The sequence below is a fragment of the Chlorocebus sabaeus genome, chromosome 23, assembly GCF_047675955.1.
Source record: "Chlorocebus sabaeus isolate Y175 chromosome 23, mChlSab1.0.hap1, whole genome shotgun sequence".
Taxonomy (NCBI): domain Eukaryota; kingdom Metazoa; phylum Chordata; class Mammalia; order Primates; family Cercopithecidae; genus Chlorocebus; species Chlorocebus sabaeus.
This window is the reverse complement of record NC_132926.1, coordinates 35,445,699-35,469,619: the sequence shown is the minus strand read 5'-3', so window position 1 is coordinate 35,469,619 and position 23,921 is coordinate 35,445,699. Positions and strand designations below refer to the sequence as shown.

The window sequence follows — 23,921 nt, the reverse complement described above, 5'->3', positions numbered from 1 at the left end:
GGTTTTTTTTTTTTTTTTTTTTTTTAAAGAAAAAGCTGGAAAAGGAGGTTTGAAAATCAGTGTTCAAAAGACTTTAAATGCTGACATACTTGGTACTATCCTGCTCATTTGCAGAGAGAGCCAGTCCACCTTAACAATACATTTATAAGAGTTTTGATTTGCTACCATCCAAATCAGACTGTCAAGTGTGTGTAGTATGTGCCAGACCAATTAGCACTAGGCAGCTCTGGAAAAGCAGGAAAAATTCCAGGTCACGAAGAGCTATTAGTTTCTACTTGCCAACCACATTTTCGTGTTTCCAGGGCCAGTGGAATAGGCTGGTTGCCTGATTTAATGCTGAACACTTGAATTTATACGGAACCCCGAGGGATTACGATGCCCTTATAGAAATTAATTGCAAATAATGTGCAATTACCAAATATATCACCTCTAAATGAGGCTTTCCTTTTTTGAGGGGAGGTGTAACGCAAATGGCTTTGAGGCACAAAGCAGGCTTTAAATTGCTAGGGAAGTCTCTTGTGAAACCTTCCTCTCACACTGGGCCTCCCTCACGCTTCCTGAGTGCCCGGTGAATCTCAGAGGCAGGCAGTGGCAGATGGGAGAGTTACTAGAACACAGACTGGCCTGCTGGAAGCTCCAAGACCATGCCAGGGGAGGCCAACGAAATCAAATTGGGCCATAATTCCATTCTGACAAACAGAAGCAGACACCAAAAAACGCAATTTATATGAAAAAGAGAAACAATTCCTAGTGGAACCCATGTCTCAGGAAGAAATGGGTTTATGAGAGTCACTGGAAGTTAGAACTCCTGCTCAGAAATGGTCCTATATGTAGCACTCAGCTTCAGGGGCCTCTGTGTCACCTACAGTGATACTGTGATGTGTGTCATATGCTTTACTCAGATGCCAGTTTGTGGCCTTTAACCCCTTTGGTGAGGCGAGCTATCATTTTCTTCTCTCCTGTCCCAAGTTGTCCTCTTCACATCCGTTGGCAAATAAACTGTGTGTGTGTGTTTTTTTCTCCTACATATTCTGGCAGCACCTGAAATCAAGGGAGACTGAATTTCAATGGCTCTATGACAGATCCCACTGAAAACGGAGGAGTTATGCTCTACAAGCACCCATGGAATTTTGCAGGTCAGGCTAGCAGTGAAGTTGTTTTGAAGGTGTAACATCCAGGCTTAGAAAGATAAGGCCATGCCCAGAAAAGGCTCTCTTTTACAGGGCTTTTATGAGTCTGAATGTAGAACTGTTGATATTAATGACTTTTTGGCAGTTTTTAGTTTTCGAGCAAAGCAGCAAGGTTAAGGGCGACACATAAGGATTAAAGAACAGTAGGAGGCCTCCTTTAAAAAGAGAAGAAAATGGGCATTTTGCATTCACCACCACTTACCTCCTGCTCTCGTTGAAATATTACAACCCGACCCCCCTTGTCCCCTGTCGCTAGTAATTCTCCCGTGTGGTTGAATTCTACCGTAGAGATAATGTCAGCTGCAAAGAAGAAGACAAAGGCAATTTAAGTAACTGCACACTTACTTTGAAAGGATAGATAATAGACATACTTTTCTGTGCATTTAAGGGCTTAGGGCTTTGTCTCTGCAGTGGAATTTACAAGGATATTATGTTCTGGGTTTTAAATGCCACCAGAAGTGGCACTTGGGAAGTAAATTTCCTAGATGCCCACACTGACCTGTGGTCTCCTGGAACATCTGGAGAGAATAAAAGGGAAAAGCACATTTAGACCCTTTTTTAAGTAAGAGAAAATTAACTTCATGATGGCTGAAGGAAATGGTGATTTTCTTTGATGATTTCTACCAACCACACACCCTTCATGCACCCATGGCCTTTACACCAAGAATCTTCCCCACACAGGCTTCAGTTGTGGCTATTCAAATCAGTCCTGGGGGCTCTGATGAAGCAGGGTTAGGATGTTTGAAGCTCAGCCATGGAAAATGGAGGAACAGAGCACAAAGAAATCATTGGGAAAACTCTGTCAGTCAATAATTCAAGGAAGGAACTGACGAATGCTCCAGCTTGGCCCGTGCCCCTTCTTTTTTTGTGAGCCCAATGCATCCTTTGGAAGAGCGTGCCTTATTTCAACCCCAGGAGAAGGGTGCTGAGAACACAAGGTCACAGGGGCAGAGAAGTGAGGGCAATTTGTACTCTGTATTTCTAATCAGAGAAAACGCACAGGCACCAGGAACTCAGATCACAGATAATTGCTGACGGAATGCCAGCCTGCCAAGTCTTTCTTCCATGCTGGTTACCCCTGGAGGAACATGGACAGGTAAATTACCTATGATTGGATTTATTAGGGCTATTTTTAGAAAAATGTCAGAGGTTAATTCCCCCACAATTATTCCCCTGCAGGGCTCCAACAATTGCTACCAAGAGTGCAAATGAGTTAAAAAAAAAAAAAAAAAAAAAAAAGAGGCGGGGGAATTATGACTATGGCCTTTGACAGGAACATTCTGAAGGTAATGTCTATGTAAGGAAAGCAAAGGGGAAACAGTGAGGTGGAAAACTAAGGCAATTACCCCTGAGTAATTCTGATCTCAAATCTTACTCTTATATCATCATTTCAGGATTTTCTTTGTATGCCTGATTTGTTCAGGTAAGTAGTGTAAAATTCTCCATTTCACATATAACTGTTCTTTTCCATGTATGAAAAGGCTCCTTATGGTCATTCATTGTGCAGAAGTTAACAAAAATAAGGTATAAACCTTGGTCACTTTCAAGCTAGACACATTTAAAAGAACAATTCTTGATTTCTTGTTTTGACTTCTTAGATGATTGACCTCATAGATAGCAAATTCAAAGCCCTACAGGGCCACAAAGTAACACAAGTGAACTAGAAAGACTACGTATGTCTCCTTTAAAGGGGCAAGTGGCTATTTAGCTTAAGCTGATTGGGGCCATGATTGCCTGTATTGCCATGTATTGCCTGATGTTTTGATTTTTTAAGTATATATAGGAAGCTGGAAATCAAGACTTTTATGCAAAAATCTCTTAAAGTTTATACATTGGGAAGTATTTTTTTCAATGCCATGAGAATGAAAAAATAATCATATCTGTGGGCTGAATATGATTTGTGGGTTATCAGTTTATGACTTCTAGTGTACAGAGTCTTCATTTGGAATAGGCTATCTCATTCCAATATTGATGCTCTTAACTAGAAATCTAGTTCATTTTCTCAAGAAGGCTCCTCCAGTGAATGCTACCCTTAAGGAAACACAAAATAAGCAATATGGTTACTAAGTTCCAGATGTAAGTTTAGAAGGTCCATTTATGTAACCAATGCCCATGAATTGAGAAGAAAGAAAGTCCAGCCAGTGAGAAAGTCAGACACCTCAAGTGAGTTATTTGACCACTTTCCTTTGTTACAGTTTGCCCATCTTAGCAAACCACTCCCATGTTTAGAGGAGAGAAGGCATCTACTTAACATTTGCAGTTGCCTCAGATTGCCCTGCTTGAAAGCACCAGTGCTAAGTTATGCTTCTAACACTAACCACTGCTTCTGACTTTTCAATGAGTGAAAAGTCAAAGGGTTATTCATGGGGCGTCCCAATTTGGGTAGAGCCTAAAGCAGGCATGGCTATTGCTTTTCACCTTGGTCTTTGGTCAGGTACAAAGGCTGGTCCGGTTCAAGGCTCTTGAACTGCTCAAATACTAACATTTCTCAGAAAGAAAGAGTAGCAGGAAATAATGAGAGGGTGGTGGGAACCAGGCCTGAGGTTTACAATGCCCAGCTCTCGTCTTAGAGCTACGTTCTAAGGTTCTGCTTACATGCAGTCTATGCCCTTTCACTGGACAGTGACTAATGCAGAACACTAGAGTTCTGGGTGGGCTGCAAGGGCCTTACCAATGAGAACTAAAGATGGGCCTTTCCTTTTGGTGAAGTTGGGTATCAGAAAAAAATTAAGTAGCTTTTCCCAATGTGAGCTCTTGGCTCAGTTGCCAAGAAGATGCCACTCCAAGGACAACAACACTTGCTTTCCCAGGGGATGACACATACATTTTCCTTCTTCCTAGACTCTGAAAATGTCTCTACTCTCACTTTAAGGTCCATGCAAGTCAAAACAAGGCGGGATTCAAGTGCAAGTCAAAGTCACATGATTTAAGCCAGCATTATTAGAATTCTGCATTATGGAATATTAGGCATTGTCCCAGGTAATAAAAATATTTCCTTTGTTTTCCAAGTGTTATTATTCTTCAATGCTTTGTCTCCCTCAAGAACCTTGTAAGAGAAAGGGTGATTTGCATGGCAGGATTCTGAAATTCCTTAGTCCTCTTGCAGAGACCTTACCTTTATTTTAATTCTACTAGCCAACTGCTCTGTACATGAACCTGTTTATATCATACTATTGTCTACTTCCCTTCAGAGAATATGCCATGGCAGCTCAAGTTAATACTTGTTTTGAACTTTCATGTTTCCTGACTCATTTATCATTGCTAAGCCAGTAGGTATAACTGGAATACTTTACTGCCCCATCCGTCTCTGCATATCTTCATCTATGACTGTTTAATAATTGATGCAAAACTCATGAATCACTCTACATTCCAATTTCAAGATACTGAAACTTCTGATACAAACACTCTTGTGTTTGCAGCATGCTCTTTGGTAAGGCAGTTTAAACTGGAAAATATACTGCTCAAGACAAAATAATTTTGAGATATGGAAAGAGGATGTAGTAATATTAAGGTAGCAAGTTTAGAGATAATAATGTCATTTGAAATAATGATCAACAGAAATCAATTCATCGAGTTCAACATGGCTTTCACCTTTAAATTATAAGTTTATATGACAATTCCACATTTCATTAAATGTTCAGCCTAATTATGCTGTTGATCAAGAAACTATATGAGCATTTTTCCTCTGTTCTATATAGATGTGGATAAAGTACACATTGACTAAAAACAAAAGCCAGAAACAGCTAGAAACGTCAAATGTAGTTAAGACAATTTTTAAAGGAAACCCTGGGTAGTGTGAAGTTTGCCTGGCTCCACATCTATTTGTGCTGATTTAATTTCCACAAGATGGTGCCCTGGTAACCCCATTTCTAGCTCAATAGGCACTATTAAGGCTGAGCTTTTTTTTTTTTTTTTTTTTTTTTAATCAATCTCAGCATCCTACAAAAGTTCTAGACTGGTATTATGCATAAAGTATTATTACATACATAAAGTATTATTTACCTGAATAACAGATATTGACTTAACAGTGATACTCATGTGAGGCTAATGATTGTGAGGCTTACAGAAACAGAGGAATCTCCTAGTTCATCCCTAGTCTCTTGCAGTATCATGCTAGGCTGGAGTCTATGCAATGCCAGAGAATTGAGTTGAGGCAGGCACCTGGATTATTAGGTAATATACAGCTCACATAGCAGGGTGATATTATTAGGTGATATACAGCTCACAGACTGTTTTCATAAAATAGAGACTCAGTTTAGACTTAGGATCTAAACTCAAAGTCTACAGATGGAATATCTTACTGACCAGGTCACTAGCACTGACCTCTCAACATCAATCATAGAGATGGAAATGAAAGGGTAATGCAATTTAGTTTTCGGAGCCCATTAAATGTTTTATCTTTCATCTAAGAAACATTTGGTAGATAATATCATAAAGTCATTTACCCTACTTGCATCAGCTGACTAGTTCTGCCCACTCAGTACTTGGCTTTATTTCTGATGATTGGATTGGGTTTTGGTAGTTTTCTCCTTCAGCTAAGACAAGAACGGAAAATATAATTCATAGTGAATGACGATGGTGAAATGATCATAGTTACCAGGTTTGTGTTGAGAAGGTTTTGCGGGGTCACTTCTAGGCTGGGGTGCCAAGATTAATGGGTAATGAATCTGGGTGGGTGGTGGGGGAGGTAGGATGTGTATCATTTGTCATACCAGCACAGAGGCTTCTAGCTAGACCGGCAATGACTACTTTGTGGATCATTAAACAAACGGGATTCTTAGGCGTCCTGATGGGAATTACAGTTGTTCCTCCCCTCCGTATAAAACTGTAGTCTGCTTCTTGGGTCCTGGTTCACGATCCAAAGTCAGCATCCATTTTCTCTGATAAAGGTTTATTTTGGTAAGTTTTGGTAACTGAAATAGTGCATTTGAGTATATTTTCCACAAATAGGGGGTTGGGGAGGGGGCAGGAAAGAAGTCTGGTTATGGCCAAACCCAAATACTCCTACTGGGATTATGCCAAGATGACCTTGTTGAAAGATGTTAATATGTCATAAAATTTATAAAATAATCAGTCAATAAAACAGTTTATGTCAAATGATTGCAATTTTGTCAAAGTGTTTCCATTTCAGAATATATCTTTTCTTTCTTTCTTTTTTTTTTTTTGTTTTTGTTTTTTTGGCAGAGCTAGCTGAGGTTTTTACTTTGGACAGAAAAAACAAAACAAAAAACAATTGAATTGTTTTGTAGCTGGAGGCATGGAAAAGGGGCGGGAGTCTCCAGGCAGTGAACTCCCCCGCGGGTAGGCTGAGGGCTAGGGCTGAGCCTCAGGTGAGTCTCCTGTTCCCTGTGCTTCCTTGCACAGCGGCCTCCTCAGGTGAGTCTCCGTTCCCTGTGCTTCCTTGCACAGCGGCCTCCCTCCTGGACTCTGGGGCAGTGGCAGGAGCGGCAGGCTGGGAGGGGCTGTCGCAGCTGTTCACTTGGGCAGGAAGTCAGAGGACGCCAGCTTCCCATCGCGGGTCTCAATCTTCTTCACAACCACAGACCCGGTGGAGCTAGTGTGGCTGAAGGAGCTGGAGCCTACGCCAGAGCCAGAGCTGGAGCCCAGGCCGTAGCTGAGGCCAGAGCTTGTGAGGACCCCATAGGCCGAGCTCACACCACCTGCATAGCCGCTGGTGGTCTTCGTACAGAAACTCATGTTGTGCATCTTCCAGCAGCTTCCTGTAGGTGGCGATCTCGATGTCCGCGGCCAGCTTGAGGTTCATCAGCTCCTAGTATGCACGCAGCTACCGCGCCATGTCCTACTTGGCCCGCTGAACGGCGGCCTCCAGCTGGGACAGCTTGGCATTAGCATCCTTAACGGCCAGCTCCCTGTGCTGCTCGGCATCTGCGATGGCGACCTCCAGGGAAGTCCTCTGGCCTTTGAGGCCCTCAATCTCAGCCTGGAGCTGGCTGATGTTCCGGTTCATCTCAGAGATCTCAGTCTTTGTAAGACCCAGGTCCATCCCAGCCAGCGTCTGCAGCTCCTCATACTTGATGTGATATATGCTCTAGGCTTCAGCGCGGCTGTTGTTGGCCATCTCCTGGTACTGTACCTTGACCTCAGTGATGATGCTGTCCGTGTCCGGTGAACAGCTGTTGTCAGTGGACAGTACCACAGACGTGTCCGAGATCTGGGACTGCAGCTCCTGGATCTCCTCTTCATACAGCTGCCTGAGGAAGTTGATCTCGTCAGCCCTTCCAGGCAAGACTCCAGCTCTACCCCGTTAACGTAGGCTTCATCCACATCCTTCTTGATGAGGACAAATTCATTCTCCATCTCTGTACGCTCATTGATCTCATCCTCATACTTCTTGAAGTCCTCCACCAGCCCCTGCATGTTGCCAAGCTCCGCCTCCAGCTTCAGCTTCTCCTGGCTCAGAGTCTCCAGCTGCTGCCTAAGGCTGTTGATATAACTCTCCAACATGTTGTCCATGTTGCTCCCAGCCTTCTTCTGCTGCTGCAGGAGGCTCCACTTGGTCTTCAGCATCTTGTTCTGCTGCTCCAGGAACCGTAACTTGTCGACAAAGGAGGTAAACTTATTGTTGAGAGTCTTGATCTGCTCCTTCTCCTGGGTGCGCACAGCCTGGATGTTGGGGTTCACCTCCAGGTTAAGGGGGCTTAACAGGCTCTGGTTGACCAGGACGGCAGTGATGCCTCCCATGCCACTGGCCCCACCATAGGCCACCCCAGAAGCTGCTGCTGCCCACGCGGGAGAAGCTCAAGGAGATGATGCGGACACCAGGCCCACTTGTTTAGGAGCAGCTGCAGAAGGACCGGGTGCCAGAGGAATACACCTTGTAGGACTTCTGCACTCTGATGGACATGGTGGAGGCAGGAGTGGAGGCAGGTGGGCTGAACCAGGTGGAGATTCCAGAAGAAGCGGAGAAGATGCTTCTTGGTAGAATATATCTTTTCTAACAGGTAAAGCAATATGTACACTTACAGAAACTTCTGTCAATGACAAGGTGGCACTTAACATATAAAACTAAGTTTCCTTTACAATCGGACTCTCCTACAAGTAATTGTTAATGACTATACATACACACACACTCTCTCTCTATCGACAAAAGTTTATCAAGGAGAATCCAAAATAGTGCTGTTTTGGTGTAGGACGTACATAATTTATTTACTTATGGTCTTTTTCTAAATCTTCAGTATTTTCTATTTTTTGCCATAACCATAAATACTTGAACAATTTTAAACTTGTAAACAATTTTAATTGGTTTTCAAACTGAATGAAAGATTTTAGCACTTAGCAGCTTTAAAACTTTTTAAAAATTTAAAATTTATATATAGGCTGGGCACAGTGGCTCATGTCTGTAATCTCAGCACTTTGGGAGGCTGAGGCAGGTAGATTGCTTGAGCTTAGGAGTTTGAGACCAGGCTGGGTAGCATGGTGAAACCCCATTTCTACCAAAAAAAAAAAATAGCTCGGCATGGTGGTGTGTGTCTGTGGTCCCAGCTACTTGCAAGGCTGAGGTGGGAGGATCGCTTGAGCCTGGGAGGCGGAGGTTGCAGTGAGCCGAGATCATGCCCCTGCACTCACACCTGGGCGACAGAGCCAGACTTGGTCTCAAAAAAAAAAAAAAAAAACAACTATATATCTGTATATCTATGTATGTATGTGTGTGTGTGTGTATCTATGTATGTGTATGTGTAAAATTCACTTTATGTGGCATCCAGTTCTATAGGTTTTGCAAATGCATAGAGATATATATCTATAACCACTATCATGATATAGAACGATTCCATTTACTCCAGAAAGTTCCTTCATACTGTTCTTTTTAGTGGACAATTCTTCCAAAAGAAGTAAAATTATGGGAATAAAATGAACTGATAGATATAAGAGCTTATAAGAGTTAAAAATGCTGTGTAGTTTAACACTACTGATCTCTATTGATATGACTCAACTTGATTTGGCACCAATAATTATTTTCTTAGTACACAGAGGCAAAGATTTTTTTAAATCTTTCTGTCTAGATATTATTACTATTTGGGATTCTGTTTGAGTGGTATGGAGTTAAAAAAATTCATCAATACACTTTTGCCAACCTGCACCCAAACTAGGTTATCCATTAAGTATTCTACCTTTTCACCTATGCCCTTGTCTTTAAATGGAACTATGTTTGAGTTCCTGATTCAGTAGCATTACCTTCTTAACTTGACACTGCTTCTCACACTCATTTAGTTTGGTCCTAAAGACAGAAGTAGTGAATACACAGTTCTGATTACACGTACCATATGCTTGCTATCCTTGACCTACTGTGCGTAATACATACTTTCTGTTTGATCCAGAATTGTTTCCTCTGTCATCCAACCAGTGTCTGGTATTTGGATACTGAATCCTTTTCCTTTCACTTAACTAATTCTGTGCATACTGGTTTTATCTTCAACCTAGTGCTGGTATAACTCTTATATGAAAGAATACAGATAGAAGGGTCCAATAGCTCCAAGTCCCAAGTTCTTATCACAATGGCTATTTCCTACTTAACCATAAGTGCAGTATTAAAAAATAGGCACTGCTTAAATGTCAGTCTGACCCTGTAGATCAAGCCCATTAATGGCAGGTGATGTGTCATGGCAGGTACTCTTGCTTGGCTACTCCTGCTCAGTGTCTTTCTTCCTTGCCTGCCTCCTACTCTTCCACTGTAGAGGCTGAAAAACCCACATACTTGCTTTTTAGCCTCCTTTGTGGCTAGGGGTAATTGTGTGACCCAGATCTGGCCATTGAGGCATATAGGAAAGTCTACTGGGAAACAGGAGGGGGACAGAGATTCTGGGAAAGAGTTTTCTTCCCTGAATAAAAGGAAGTAAGTGAGGGGAGGCCTTCTGACCGTACTCTTCCTTGCTTCCTGCCTTTGTTTGTAATTAAATGTGTTCATAATATGTGGGGCTGTGGCAGCCATCATCTGACCATGAGGTAATAAGCCTATGGACTTTAAAAGGCTAAGAAGCTGAGTATGACAGATGGGAGAATGCGACAATATCTTTGATGACACTGTTGAACAACTAAAACCTACCTTAAGACCGCCTATGTCTGAAATTGTTGGTTTAAGCTACTGTTAGTAAGTTTTCTGTTATATTCAACTAAATTCATGCTACTATACCTGTCTTTCCATCTTTTGTTTTCCTTATAGCACTTTGCACAGGGCCAGGTTATTAATGCATGTTGAGTTGGAAACTCCCTTGCCTTACAATATCTTTGCACAAACTCTCACATGCACATTTCCATTTCACTCTACCACACAACCAATTTTCCTTCCCACTTACTTGATTTCCAGTACTAAGACGATTTGTGTTTTTCCTCCTTCCCCTGCTGGTGTATTATTTTTCAACCATTCAAATATGAAAGCAGCTTACTAGGATAGAATGCCAACCCCAGTTTATTCATGGTGTTCATTGTAAAATTATGACTTCAGAGGGACCTAGCCACACCCTTTTTAGGAGCCAAGCTTTCCCTGCTAATATGCAGGAAGCCCACCATGCTTGCTGAGCTGTGAAAATCCAGATGGTGGGAAGCAGGTGAGTAATGAATGCCATGCTGTTCCCATTAAAATGCACACAGCTTCCCCAGGCTGACCAAATCTCCAACACTAAACAGGTTTGAATCAACCCAAGGACATGTGGGTTGATAAAGATTGTCTTTTATTCAAAACAAGTTCCTACAACATAGAAGCCTAGAAGATAAAATTTTCCCATAGTTGGAACAAAACTTGCCTAAAGGGCAAAGGAGTCTTAAAAATTATAAGTCTCTGAGTACACAAAAATCCAGTGGGAAAGTGATAGCAGTCCAGACTTGCCTACACGCCTGTGTGGTTTACAGTGGAATCTGCTGTCAAGGTGTTTACCATCTGTCACCCAATCTTTCAAAAAGCAGAGGAGTAGTTAACTGCTCAGGCAATACAAACTCTGTCAATCATTCAGTTCTATTATCCGCACAACATGGGACATCTATGGTTGACCCCAAAGTCGGCAAGACACCAGGTCCACAATGAGAAAGCTCTCACATCTGTGGGGAAATGGGAGTTCTTGGGCAGGCCCTGTGTTACCCGCTACCCAAACACATATATTATGGCATCTGGCACATGTTTGGTCAGAAATTTTGCTTGCCAGATGCTTTGAAGTCAGTAAAACATGGTATTGACTTTGTGGAAGCTAAAATTCCCCATATTTGGGGACTGGCTCAGGTATCACTCCCTTAAGAAGCCCTGTGTGACTTCTTTTAAGCCCAAGACAGCTCCCTTTATTATGCAGCCTCATTGCTCCCCATACTTTGCCTTTTAAGTTATCACCACTAATCGTTAGCATTTATCACAATGATATTAGAATCATTTCAATGGCTGTTTCAGTCTCTTCATCATAAACTTTACAAGGAACTTGTTCACCACTAAACCCTCAGTGCCTAGCTGAGTCTCTTAGTATATAACAGATGCTTCTCAATCTTTTTTTTTTTTTTTGTTCCTATATTCATAAGTCATCAAGCAATCAATCTTTTTTCTTTAGTGGATCACTGAATGAGAGCTGAAGAGAGCCAGTACCAAAGTGGACAAACATATAGAGAATGGATAACCCTAAACAAAGTACCAATAATCAAAATATGTATACTGGATAGATGTAAACATGTACTTAAGATCTGAAGGAAGAAAAAGTTCTCATTTGAAATAGTGAGTGTTTGATGATTTTAGAATGAGATATATTGCTCAATAAAGAATAGATCTTGTCCTAAAAAGCCTCTGCAGCATTGGCAGGGATTCAGGGTCCTATGAATAACAGGAAGAGAAAGCAGATGGGTTGGGGGAAAGAGGATGTCCAGATAGGGTGCTACTTGGGAGAGGGCATGGAGGTGGTAATAAGAAAGCCAGAGTGGATGAGCAAATACATCTGAGATGAAAGGATTCAATTTAATGAACACCTATTATGTGCACGTCACTGGGCTGGGTACCAGGGATATAGTAATAAATAAACACAACTGGTACTTGCCTTTGTGAAACTCTCAGTTTAGAGGACTGGGAGGTAATGGGATATTGGGATACAATTACAATGTTGGAGGAAGGTTGTTCAAAGATTCTGATCATAGAGATTTTTAAGTGAAAGATTTTTTTTTTTTTCCTAGAGGGAAGCAGGAAGTCCTTACCAGAACTCAAGGAAACACATCTCAGCCATATCCTTGCATGCAATAAATCTCTTTTATTTCTCTAAAGGACAAATTGAACACTAAATACAATGCATTTTTTTGTTAAACTGTAGATGGGCCTATAGAAATGAATGAAGAATATGATAGGCAAGGATTTGATTTTCTTCCTTCTAAAACATGAGGTCCTGATGTGAAACAAAATAAATATGTTGCTAATAGTTCACAAGGTATTATTATGTTATGATGGTTTTTCAATGGTCTTAGCAAATAAAATGGAAAGTATTAGAAACAAGTGTGCCAATTATAATACCATGAATCACTTAGTATTTTTTTTCTCTCTCCCTCCCTCCTTCCAGTTTCTGGCTAGGAGTTGTGGTATTTTGAAGAATATTAGAAAGTATACTCTCTTTTGGATAATATGCATATTTTAAAGCACCAAATGCAATACTGTACACACAGTAGGTAAAGAGTAAAATGCAGAATGAATAACCTAGCATTGATTTTCATCAGCAGCAGGACCCAATCTTTAATAAATATTCTTCAGGATAAAGGCAGTATAGTAAATACTTACTGCTTTTATCTATCCACTGAAAATTGGATATTTAGAAAATCTATTATATTTGACTTCATGGTCATGTAGCAGTTTAGATAACAATGAATAATATTAAAACTAGAAAAGTCAGGAAATACTTAATGTTAATAGGACATGAGGGCAATCTGGTTGCAACATCTGTCACCCCATTGATCGCCAGGGTTGATTTGGCTGATCTGGATGGCTAGGCAGGTGTCTCCTTCCTCCCTCACCACTCCGTGTGCCTCCCTCCCAGAGCTGCACAATGGGCTGAACAGCACAACCATCCTCAGTAGAGGAGGACTGGTCTTTGGTCAAGGGTATACGAGTAGCTGCGTTCCCCTGCTAGAATCTCCCAACAAGGTCTCAAGATTTAGTGTTAATCAATTCATCCATTGACCCATTTATTCACTCAACAAATATACATTGAACATACCAATTATGTGTCAAGTACTGTTCCAGATATTAAAGAAATATCCATTAAAAGATGATAAGAGATCTGTCCTCATGGATCTTACATTCTAGTTGTGGAGAAAATACAATCATCAATGAACATACTAAGTTACATTTTGTGTTGGGTACTATGGAAAACAAATAGAGTTGAGTAAGATGAATAGGACTGGCATTTGAAGGGAGGCTGCAATTTCAATAGGGTGGTTGTGACAGACTTCATGGGGGAGACTTGAAGGAGTGGAAGAGTTCACGATGCAGGTATCTATAGGAAGAGTGTTCCAAAGAGATGAAACTGACAGTGGAAAGACCTTAAGAGGATAATGAACATGTGTTAAGGGATCAGTGTGGCTAGAGCAGAACAAACAAGGGGTAAATAGGTAGGAGACATGAGAGGTTCAGATGGTATAGAGTCTTGTACAACACAGCAAGGACTCTGTTACTAAAAGTCAAATGAGCACAACAATGTGAATGTATTTGATGCCACCAAACTGTATACTGAAAAACAGTTAAAATGGTAGTTTATGTTATGTACATTTTACCACAATGGAAGAGTGAAAGGGATAACTGTTGGAAGGATACTAAATAGATAAGTGATGTGCTTTTACAAGACTCAATTTGGCTACAGTGTTGAGAATAGACCGTAGAGGCTGAGGTAGAATCGGGGAGTGTATTGAGATAATCAAGGGGAGATAAATCATGGTGTAGGCTGTGGAGTTGAAGAGAACTGGTCATTTTCTGGATGATATTGCAAGTTGACCTGTGAGGATTTGCTGATGGATTGATTATAGGGTTTGAAAAAATAGAATCAAGGATGATCCCAACGTTTTTGCCCTCAGCAACTGGCATGTTAGAGTTGCCATCACAGAGAATTTTGTGAGTAAAGCAGGCTTTTTGGGGACCAGATGTTCAGTCTTACGCATGTGAAATGTGAGAGGTTTGTAAGTACAGATGTTGAGGAGATAACTGGAAATAAGAATTTGGAGTTCAGGAGAGGGGATTGAGCTGGTGATATAAATTTGGGAGTTATTAGCATTCGGATAGTGTTTAAAGCAACAAGACCAGATGAGGTCTCGGGGAGTGAGTACATTAAAATAAATGAAGGACCAAGAGCTGAATGGTAGGGAACTCCAGCACTGAAAAAGCTGGGGGGAGAAGAAGAAAATCCAGGGAAAAAAACAAAGGGAATGACCAGTGAGATAATAGGAAAATCAAAGAAATGTAATGTCCTGGAAACCAAGTTAAGTTCAGACAAGTGACCAACCATGTCAAATACTGCTCATAGGCAAGCTAAAAGTTTAGAGTAAAACTTTGAGCTTAGTACTGTGGAGCTCACTTTTAACTTTGAGTAAAGTATAGTTTCTATGGGATGGTGGCCATAAAACTTAATTGGAGTAGGTTTCAGAGAGAATGAGAGGAGAGGAATTGGAGATGGTGACTATGTACTACTCCTTTAAGGAGTTTTGCTGCAAAGAGTTGCAAAGAAATGAGGTGAAAGATGGTAAGGAGAGTGGGATCAAGAGAGTACTTTTACAATATCATAGAAATAACAGTATGTTTATATGCTGATGGGAAAGTTCCAACAGCCAGGAAAAAAATAACAATGAAGAAGAAAGAAGGTAGAATTGCTGAATGAATAAAAAAATAAATGTATGGATGAACAGGCTAGGAATGAGGACTGGTTACCACTAACATTTGAAATAAAATCTGTACAGGTTCAAACCCTACCCACAGCCAAAATCTGGATAGTAAGAAAAATGCTATTGAAATCTTCTCTCCATATAAGGTTTAACAGGATTCTTAAAACATTTAGTATTGCAAGAATTTATCTCATATATCAGCATTTCAGAGATCCATGTGATTGCTATGAATAAAAGACTACTTGATTTTTTTTGTTTTTTTTTTCCTCCTTACCTTCTCTCTCTCTTCCTTGACCTCACACCTCTTCTCTCTTTTCTACTTTCCACTCATCTCTCCCTCTCTTACCTTCTCCTTTTGAAGCTGAGAGCAGAAAGGACTCTGTTCTTTTAGCTACCTACTATCTGCGTACCAGGCAGAGGGCTGCTAACTCATATACACTTTAAAATGATGAGAAATCTACTATAAGATCACTTCCACATGGGTAGGCTGACCTCCTTTTGGCCTTCCTTAACTTTCACCAGTATCCTTAACATCTTATAGAAACAAGTCTGTCAGAGTGGGGGAAAAAAATGCTACACTCTCATCCTTTCCCTGTGCAAGATTTACAGACACATTGTAAATGGTCAGACCCAGGTGACGGTGCCAGGAACTTTCCAAGTGATTTGTAGATCTCCCTTCCAGGATGTCAGTCTTTAATAGAAAACTCTTTTAGCTGCACATTCCTTTACTGCAGTATGACTACAGGAAGAGAATTGCAACTGTCATAAAGAAGACTCACTGAAATTAACTAGCTATTGACTTGGCCTCAAGACATTTCAGTGTAAGAGAAACACCAGCACTGCACAGTTTAGAAAAGCATAGTTTTTCTTTGAAACTACCATTTATTGAGTTGGTCTACTGCAAGCCAGGCATAGCATTCGAGCCTCTATATACATACACTCTCTTCCTAAATCTATAGATCCATCGTTATACATTGGATAACGACTTTGGTCATGATCTGTGCTTTGTGTTTTACGTTATATCATTTAATTGTCACTCAAACTCCATGAGTTTTAGTATCTTCCCCATTTTTCAGATGGGAAAATGGTGACTCAGACAGGATAAATAACTTGCCCGTGTTTGGAAGACCAGTCATGGAGCTGGAATTTAAACCCAACTATAGTTCCAAACTTGCTTTGCATTCAGAACCTGCGTTTTGTGTGCTGCTTCTTTTCCCTCCACCTTCTATTATTTCTTGTTCCTATTCTCTTCATCTACTATCTCTTTTTTTTTTCTATATAAATTCTTTTTTCGTCTTTCACTCACAGTTACAGGTTTTACTTCTTAAAACGCCAGTGTATCTTCTGGGCTCAACCTTCACTTTTCTATCCTTGTCACACACTTCATCAAAGTTTAACTCCTCAGACTCTCAAAGCAAATACAATCTTTGCTGACCAACAGTTCACACCATTTCATTTATCTAATATATTATTGTCATTAATTGTGCCTGCTGACATCTCATTCTTTGAGACAGCGTGTCCCTCGTGGGCAAGATCTTCTGCATTATTATAGTGGGAGGACCTAGCATAGGGATTGGCATCTAGTAGGTTTGCAAAAAACACTTGTTTACTGACTGAATAAAAAAGTAAATACACAAATCCTTCAAGGCCAGCTCAAATGTCAACTATTCCATGAAGCTTTTCTAAGCTTCATTGATTGGAAAAAATTCCTTCTTCCTCACAACAACTGTAACTCTTTGTACTTTTACGTGTGATCCATGACATTGTCATTTACATGTGTACTTGTTCTATTTTCCTAACTGAAATGTATTTCATTAAGGACAGAATTCCTATTTTACTCAATTTTGACTCTACTAAGCACAATTGATGTTTGATGAATAAAAGAATGTAAAATCTGAACCTTTCTCTAGTCATACAATTTAGCTCTTAACCTTTTTTAGGAGCTCTCAGACCTCTTTGAGGATCTAATAAAAGCTATAAATCCTTTCCCCATAAACATGCATGTACTTATATTTGTGAAATTCTGCATCTTATTTTCACGGTACTGAACCTCTGGATCCCTAGTGGGATCTGAGACCATCACTCAGTACTACCCTGCATTCAGACCTTTGCTTAAACAATTCTTCAATCTGGAATTTATCCTCTTAGAACTTATCCTGTTTCCCTCCCCTTCTAACACCCAGTTGAAAATTAGTCTTTTCTAGAAACCAAGTAAAGATAATTTACATTTAAAACTTCACTAACTTAGCTGGCATCTTCTTATCAGGCATGACTCATTTCTATTGGATTATGCTATAAATGTTAATAGATGGCTCGAATATACTTTGTGCATGTGTTATCTGTTTAACTAGATTATAAGTTCCCTGAAAACAGAATAATATTTATTTCTTTAGTAGATAGCATCTTTTTCAGTACCTAGGATTTTATTCTGTGCATAGCAAACATGACATAAATGGTTCACAACTGAAGATTTAGGATTCTCATGGGGACAACTGACTGTGGGATTGTGTAATGAACATGACAGCTCTCTGCTTAACTTAAAGTCACACATGTTCCATTTTTGCCTACAACTTATTATTATTTTTAATGGTTCATTGCTATAGGCTTATAGCCTGGGACACCTCTGAAACAAAACCAGTATTTGAGAAATCTAGTACCAAGGCCATTTTCAGACATGCTTTCTCCAGGAATAGCAGATAGGAGAGGAGTAAAAATCAGATCACATTTCCATAACTCCAAGGACTCTATTTTTGGGTAACATTTCAAGTACTGAGTCCAACAACCTAAGTTATTGCCTTTGGAGAATATGAAAAAGCTTCAAGCTTGAAAAAGTCCATAACTATTAAATGCATTAGCAAAATTCCTTTCTCTCCAACACACACCATAGCAGGTTTCTAGCACTGATTGTGATGCATTGTGTTCTGCAAAGTTCTTGGGAAACAAAAAATGATATGTCAATATTTTATCAGGTAACAGAAGGAATCAAACCATTAAGCACTGAAAATATAGACTCAACGCTGGCCACAACCTCAAATATACCTCCTGCTTCTTCAATTGAACTTGAATCAACAGTAAAATGTACTAGACACCATTTGGGGGAAGCTTTGGGGTAATACAACCTTTGGTAAGTTATCACTAAGAAAACTTTGCAAACGGATCCTTTCCTCCCTCTCAAACTATCCCCCGACCTCCTTCCTTACCATTTTCTAGCCCCAATTTTGCTTTCAGGATCTCATAAATTTGCTGCTTTCCCTCTTACTTTGGGGAAACATGCTGTGCCTAAACTACTCCCCATCCTCCCTTTTCCTTAGCCAACATCTCTTCATTTAAAAAAATTTCAGCTTGAACAGCAGCACTTCCTGAGAGTGGACTTTTCTGACAGCCTATTTTAAAGTCTTCACATTGTTCTTTATAGTACTCTATCCTTTTCCTTTAATGCATCTACCAGAATTCATCGTTATGTATATTATGTATGTGTTTGAGTGTTTATTGTTAATGTCTGTCTCCCTTGTAAGACTACATAATTCACAAGAATTCATAATTCACAGGAATCACAGCTGATTTTTTTTTTTTTAGCCAATGGTATTCTTGGCCCCTAGCCCAATGTTTGACACATAGTAGACATGCAAGCAATGTTCAGTGAAAGTATGGTTTTCTAATCCTATCTCTACAAAAAACAGAAAGATTACCCTGGCATGGTGGCACACGCCTGTAGTCTCAGCTACTCAGGAGGCTGAGGTAGGAAGATAGATTGAGCCCCGCAGGTTGAGGCTGTAGTGAGCTGTAATCACACCACTGCACTCCAGCCTGGGTGACAGAGTGAGATCCCGTCCAAAAAAAAAAAAGTATGGTTTTCTAGAATATTTATTAATTAATATTTGTAGCCTGATCATTTGGATTATATCCTCTAATGTTGTTCTTACGCACACACATACATTTGGTTTTCAGTTGAATTGAGTGTAGCAGAACTATGGGATCATGAAAATTTGAAAACCAATAAAATCCACATTTGCTTCATTCTAGTTCATAAGGTCTATGCTGAGATAATCATATACACGATAACACAAACATTATAAAATGCACACACACCCTTCTGCTACTTAAATTCTAGCCCTTGTCTAAACCAGTCTCCACCCTTTCAATTTGCAGGAAGAAAGGCAACTGAACACCAGAGACTGGGTGGGAAGATCTTGATATGCCAAGAAGTCTGACCCAGTGAACTATTTCAGTCACATACGCAGTTTGAATTGGATTGCCCGATCCCTGAGAAGGGATTTCTGGATTAGACAGTTCATTAGAGGCTGAGCCAGCTTCTAGGGCTTGTCGGTCTTTGCTCTGCATGCCTGGAATTAGCAAAGAGATGCAGTGAAGGCTGCTTGAGTGACAGCTGCCAGTGAGTCACATGAAAGAATGGCTGAAACAGCAGCTACTCAGAGGCAACAACCACAGCTGCAGCACAGAATCCCAAGACGAAAATGAGATTTGCTGTCTGTTGAAAACTATTTACTGAGCACCTTCTATGTGCCTGACCTAGGACTTTGTCTTGGGAAACAATTCTAAGAGTTGATCAATAGCAGTCTTGTAATCCCGGGTTAAATTATAGCTTCCACATTTACTAGCTGGCAAATCTTGGGTTTATTATTTAACCTCTCTCTCTGCCCCCTACTTATTTAATCTGCAAAATGGAGATGATATTATGTTGAGGATTATGTGCATAAATTTATGCAAAGTACTTAGAATGGTACCTGACACGCAGAAGCACTAAATGTTAGGATAGTATTTTACCTAGAAGTAACATAATAAATGGTTAACAGAATGACTTCAGGTGTCAGAAAGATACCATTCGTCTCTGTCATTTACAAGTGATGTGCCTTTGGGCAAGTTACTTGAGTTCTCTGAATCTCAGTTTCTTTATCTGTAAAATAAGAATAATATTGGTGCCATTTTGGAGGGAAATTATGAGGATTAAATGAGATAAGGATGGGGAGGAGCTTAGCATGATGCCTGGCACATTGTAGCTACTCAATATATATAATTTGTTGTTATTGTTCCCAGTGGATCACTCATCTGGATCCCAGATAAGGCAGAGCAAGTCTCCACAGCTCCACATCATAGGACCAAATAGCCCAGAGGATACCAGTTGCAGTGGATAAGTCATATCTGACAAGCAGATTTATTTTATTTGGACTAGTTTATTAACATTGCAATATTAGCCCACACAAAGGTTTCCAATATTTTGAACAAGTTTCTACCATCTAAAAAGTATAAAGTTTCATTTTAAACAATTGAGATTTTTCAGTTTCTTTAGGAAAATAAAGATTGGCAACATGGAGCTGGCATTCCCATATGGCCATTACTGGCTTGAGTGGGGAAGCAGCTGCTCCCTTTAGAAGGGCATAGGTCTTGAAGTTACTGCACCTCCTAACATTTCCTAGTGTACCCCCAGCCTTAGTGTCAAATGCCATCTCCCATTTACCCTCCTGAGGTTTCCCTCTACCTCTCTGCTTTCATCTTTTATGCTACTTTGCGTCTGTAGGCATCTGAGTTAGCAGCTGCTGGTCTTTACTGTTGAGTAGTATCCTCTGCAAACTGGCACTTCTCTACAGGGCTGCATGCAAGGCAGCAACACCTTTATCCCCACAGCCTTAGCACTTTTTGAGTCTTTGCAGGTCATTTGTCAGCAGTGTGGAATGAAAAAACAGTCAAATCACAGCTAAGGGCTGGCCTAACCAGTAAGCTGAGCACATTCTTGGAGGACAGCCTCTTACCCAGAAGTTGACTGCATGAATTCACTATTCACTCACCCTGAATCTTCTCCAGTTTCATTTAGACTGAGGGTAGAGGATATGGGACAAAGGATAGGGGTACTATACAACAATACTTTAAAGCTTAGTTATCTAAAATATATCTTATGGACCATTAGTTCCTTAAGATGCTGTTTATTGGGGGGAAAATGTCGAACACTGTTGGGAAATAGCTCATACACTGTCCCTCATCTTGGGGATTTATCTGGGTAAATATTGAGTCATCCTGTCAGAAAGAAATTCACCCACAATTCATACATTAACAGATATTTACTAAGGACTTACAGATATTCATTAAGATTTTATTAAGGACTTGCCAGGCACTGTTCTTTTTGGTGCTGGAGATTCAGTATTGACAGTCAATATTAAATCTGAATATTGACAGATTCAGTTCAGACAATCCCGAACTCAGGTAACTTATTCTAGTGTGGAGTAAAGAAGACTTCACTCTCTTTCCAAATTTATCTGACTATAGAATGCTACTGAAAAATATTGCTTTATATATAGTGCATAGCCCCTTGCAAATCTTATCTCTAGAGACCTTTCATGATAAAGGAATGATAGAGATTTTCACTACGGTGAATACATAAGAGAATAAGACCACTCCAAAATGTTTTAGAAACAGATAATTTATTTATTATTTCTTGAAAAGTCAACCCACCAGGGCAGTCTTAATTTGGTAAGAACCACAGCCTCACCTGGGGACTCAGGCCTGGCAAAGTTTTCCGAGAATGTCACATGAAGGGTTAACTTGACATTTTCCTCCAAACTGGAGCTGTTTTTCTCTGCCTCTAATATGACCCAGTTGGAAATGTATTTGTTTTTCACGATTTAATCTTCTGCATCACCCACTGTTGATTAGATTTAATTAATTTATGTTTCTAATGAATTTAGAAACTTGCAGTGCTGTAGCAGGAAAATTTTCAGACAGCATCTGGCCACCAAATGGATTGATTACCTTGTCTGCAAAAGTCTTTCAAACATCTGGGGCCTGATTTTGTGAAACATCCAGAGGCTCTTTCAAAGGTAAGAAAACCCACACAGAAGAATCTTGAGGGGAGAAAGAGAGAAGGTGCTAGAAATAGGTAGGATTCTCTTTAATTTGCAAACCAGGATGCTGGCACTCTCCCAACATGAACTCACGATTTGCTGCTCGTTGGCACAGTTTCAATGGCACCAAATAGACTGATCTGAATCTATTTTGTTCAACATCATCGGATTCCACCAGGCCCAAGCCTGGCTGCCACCCTGTGAACTTCTTTGGCACTTCCCCCTGTGCGGAAGCTCCCAGTGATCATTAAGGCGAAACATTTACAGAAATCATTTAGAGAGAAGCACTTTGCTCTCGTTCACTCAACAAACATTCATCGGGAGCCCACTGTGTGCCTGGCACTGAGCCACACATACCTGTTTAGTAGCTCTTACAACAACCTTGCAGGATAGGTAGGTACTGCTCTCCCATTCTCATAGATGGGGCCAAGTAATACGTAAAAATGACAATACTTATTAAGGTTAACAGGGACACTGCTAATATAGGATGTAGAGATATGCATACTCACATAGCAGGCTCTGTGTGAAGAACTTTACATGCCTTAACTCATTTAACCCTCACAATAAAACCATAAGGTGGATGTCATTATTACTACCCCCATTTTACAGATGAGGAAACTGAGCCACTGGAAGCTTATGTTAACCCAGTTAGCCTTTGGCAGAACCAGCCTTCTAACATGGGCAGTCTAACTTGAGAGCTTTTTGCTATAAACCACTCGACTTTACTACCTCCAGATACTATTTACTGAAGACCTGCTATATGTTAGGTACTATCTTAGGGCTTTTACAACATTAGATTTTAATGACATTTACAGCATATGCAGTGGGTGCTATCATTCCCAGACAAGAAAAGCAAAGCCTAGAAACATTAAGTAACTTGTTGAAGTCACAAAGAGAGTTAGTGAGACTTGGGCTAGGGCTTAACTCAGGTGTGTGGGGCTACAAAGGCCACTTTCTGCTTACTGAGTTATCTGCTGATGAATGAGAGAAAAAATGAGTGTTGGAAACTCAACAGCTTCTCAAAGCTGCCCCAGGAAACAAACTAAAAGTCAGAAGAGGGGGTAGCCTGGCTGCTTTGCACAGCACAGTTCAGCCCAGTCCAGAAAAGGGGAAGCTAAAAAATATGCTACAAAGAATGAGAAAACAGCTTCATCTAACAGAAGTAGGTGAAAGATGTTAGAAATCTTACTGCCTGACTGGTTTTTCTGGCTCAAGTTCAAAGAGAAATGACTGACAAGCAGGTGGGTTGCCCACAGTATAAACAGTAATAAAAAAGCCCGCAACACTGAACATCTGAAATTTTTTGCAATGTTGCACAATCAGGTTAGTGCCTGATACATAGTGTGAAACACAATTATATACAGTACCAGTGTTGAAGAAACCCAGTTTGACATGGTTCTTGTGATAGAATGTAATTACTAAGTTTGGCCATTTCTTTTGATTAAAAAACATATTTTCTTTGACTTCTTTCTTGTCTGCTGCCACTACCTAAACATGAACAGGTCCTTGCTCCTCTTTGTGCTTCTCTGCCTGGGACCATCCTCATCTCAGTCTCCCCTTTCATCTGCTAATCTCTATTCATCCTCGATCCTCAGGTTGGTCATCTCTTCCTCGACTTTCCTATTCTGGGTTAGCCGCCCATTTTAAGAACCATGTATATTTCCTCCTACTATAGCATTTATTACACCATAAGATAACTGTTTATTTGTTGGTCTCCTCATTGAGAGAGCATATGTTGGTTACCACTGTATTCCCAGTGTATAAGCATGGTACATAATAAGTGTTCAATAAATATTTAATTGACTGGATAAATGGGAGTGAACCTCATAACATCCTCTTGTTGGTCTCCCTGTTTGAAACCTCTCACCTCCACACTTTGTGCTACATCCCATCAGTCATTCCTCTTTCCTTTAAACTTTCATAGTGTCATTTAAAAAAAATCACTTCCCTTTGAATGCTCACATAAAAGTTGGAATACTGATAATCTCTGGGCAAGGGAGAATTAAGTAAGAGTGGGCAAAAGAAAATCTTACGGAGTCCT

General features: G+C 40.2%; 1 protein-coding gene and 1 pseudogene across 9 annotated transcripts in view; both read right to left on the bottom strand.

The window, feature by feature from the left end:
* The window catches only part of PPP2R2B (protein phosphatase 2 regulatory subunit Bbeta), a 484,529-nt gene that overhangs the window by 104,209 nt on the left and 356,399 nt on the right, over nucleotides 1-23,921 (bottom strand). For all 9 annotated transcript variants that reach the window (XM_008014864.3, XM_008014861.3, XM_008014860.3 and 6 more), the window contains one exon: nucleotides 1,393-1,490. In XM_008014864.3, coding sequence (XP_008013055.2) covers nucleotides 1,393-1,490 — 98 coding nt within the window. The remainder of the gene's footprint in view (nucleotides 1-1,392; nucleotides 1,491-23,921) is intronic.
* Nucleotides 6,521-8,055, bottom strand: LOC103244748 (keratin, type II cytoskeletal 8 pseudogene; annotated as a pseudogene).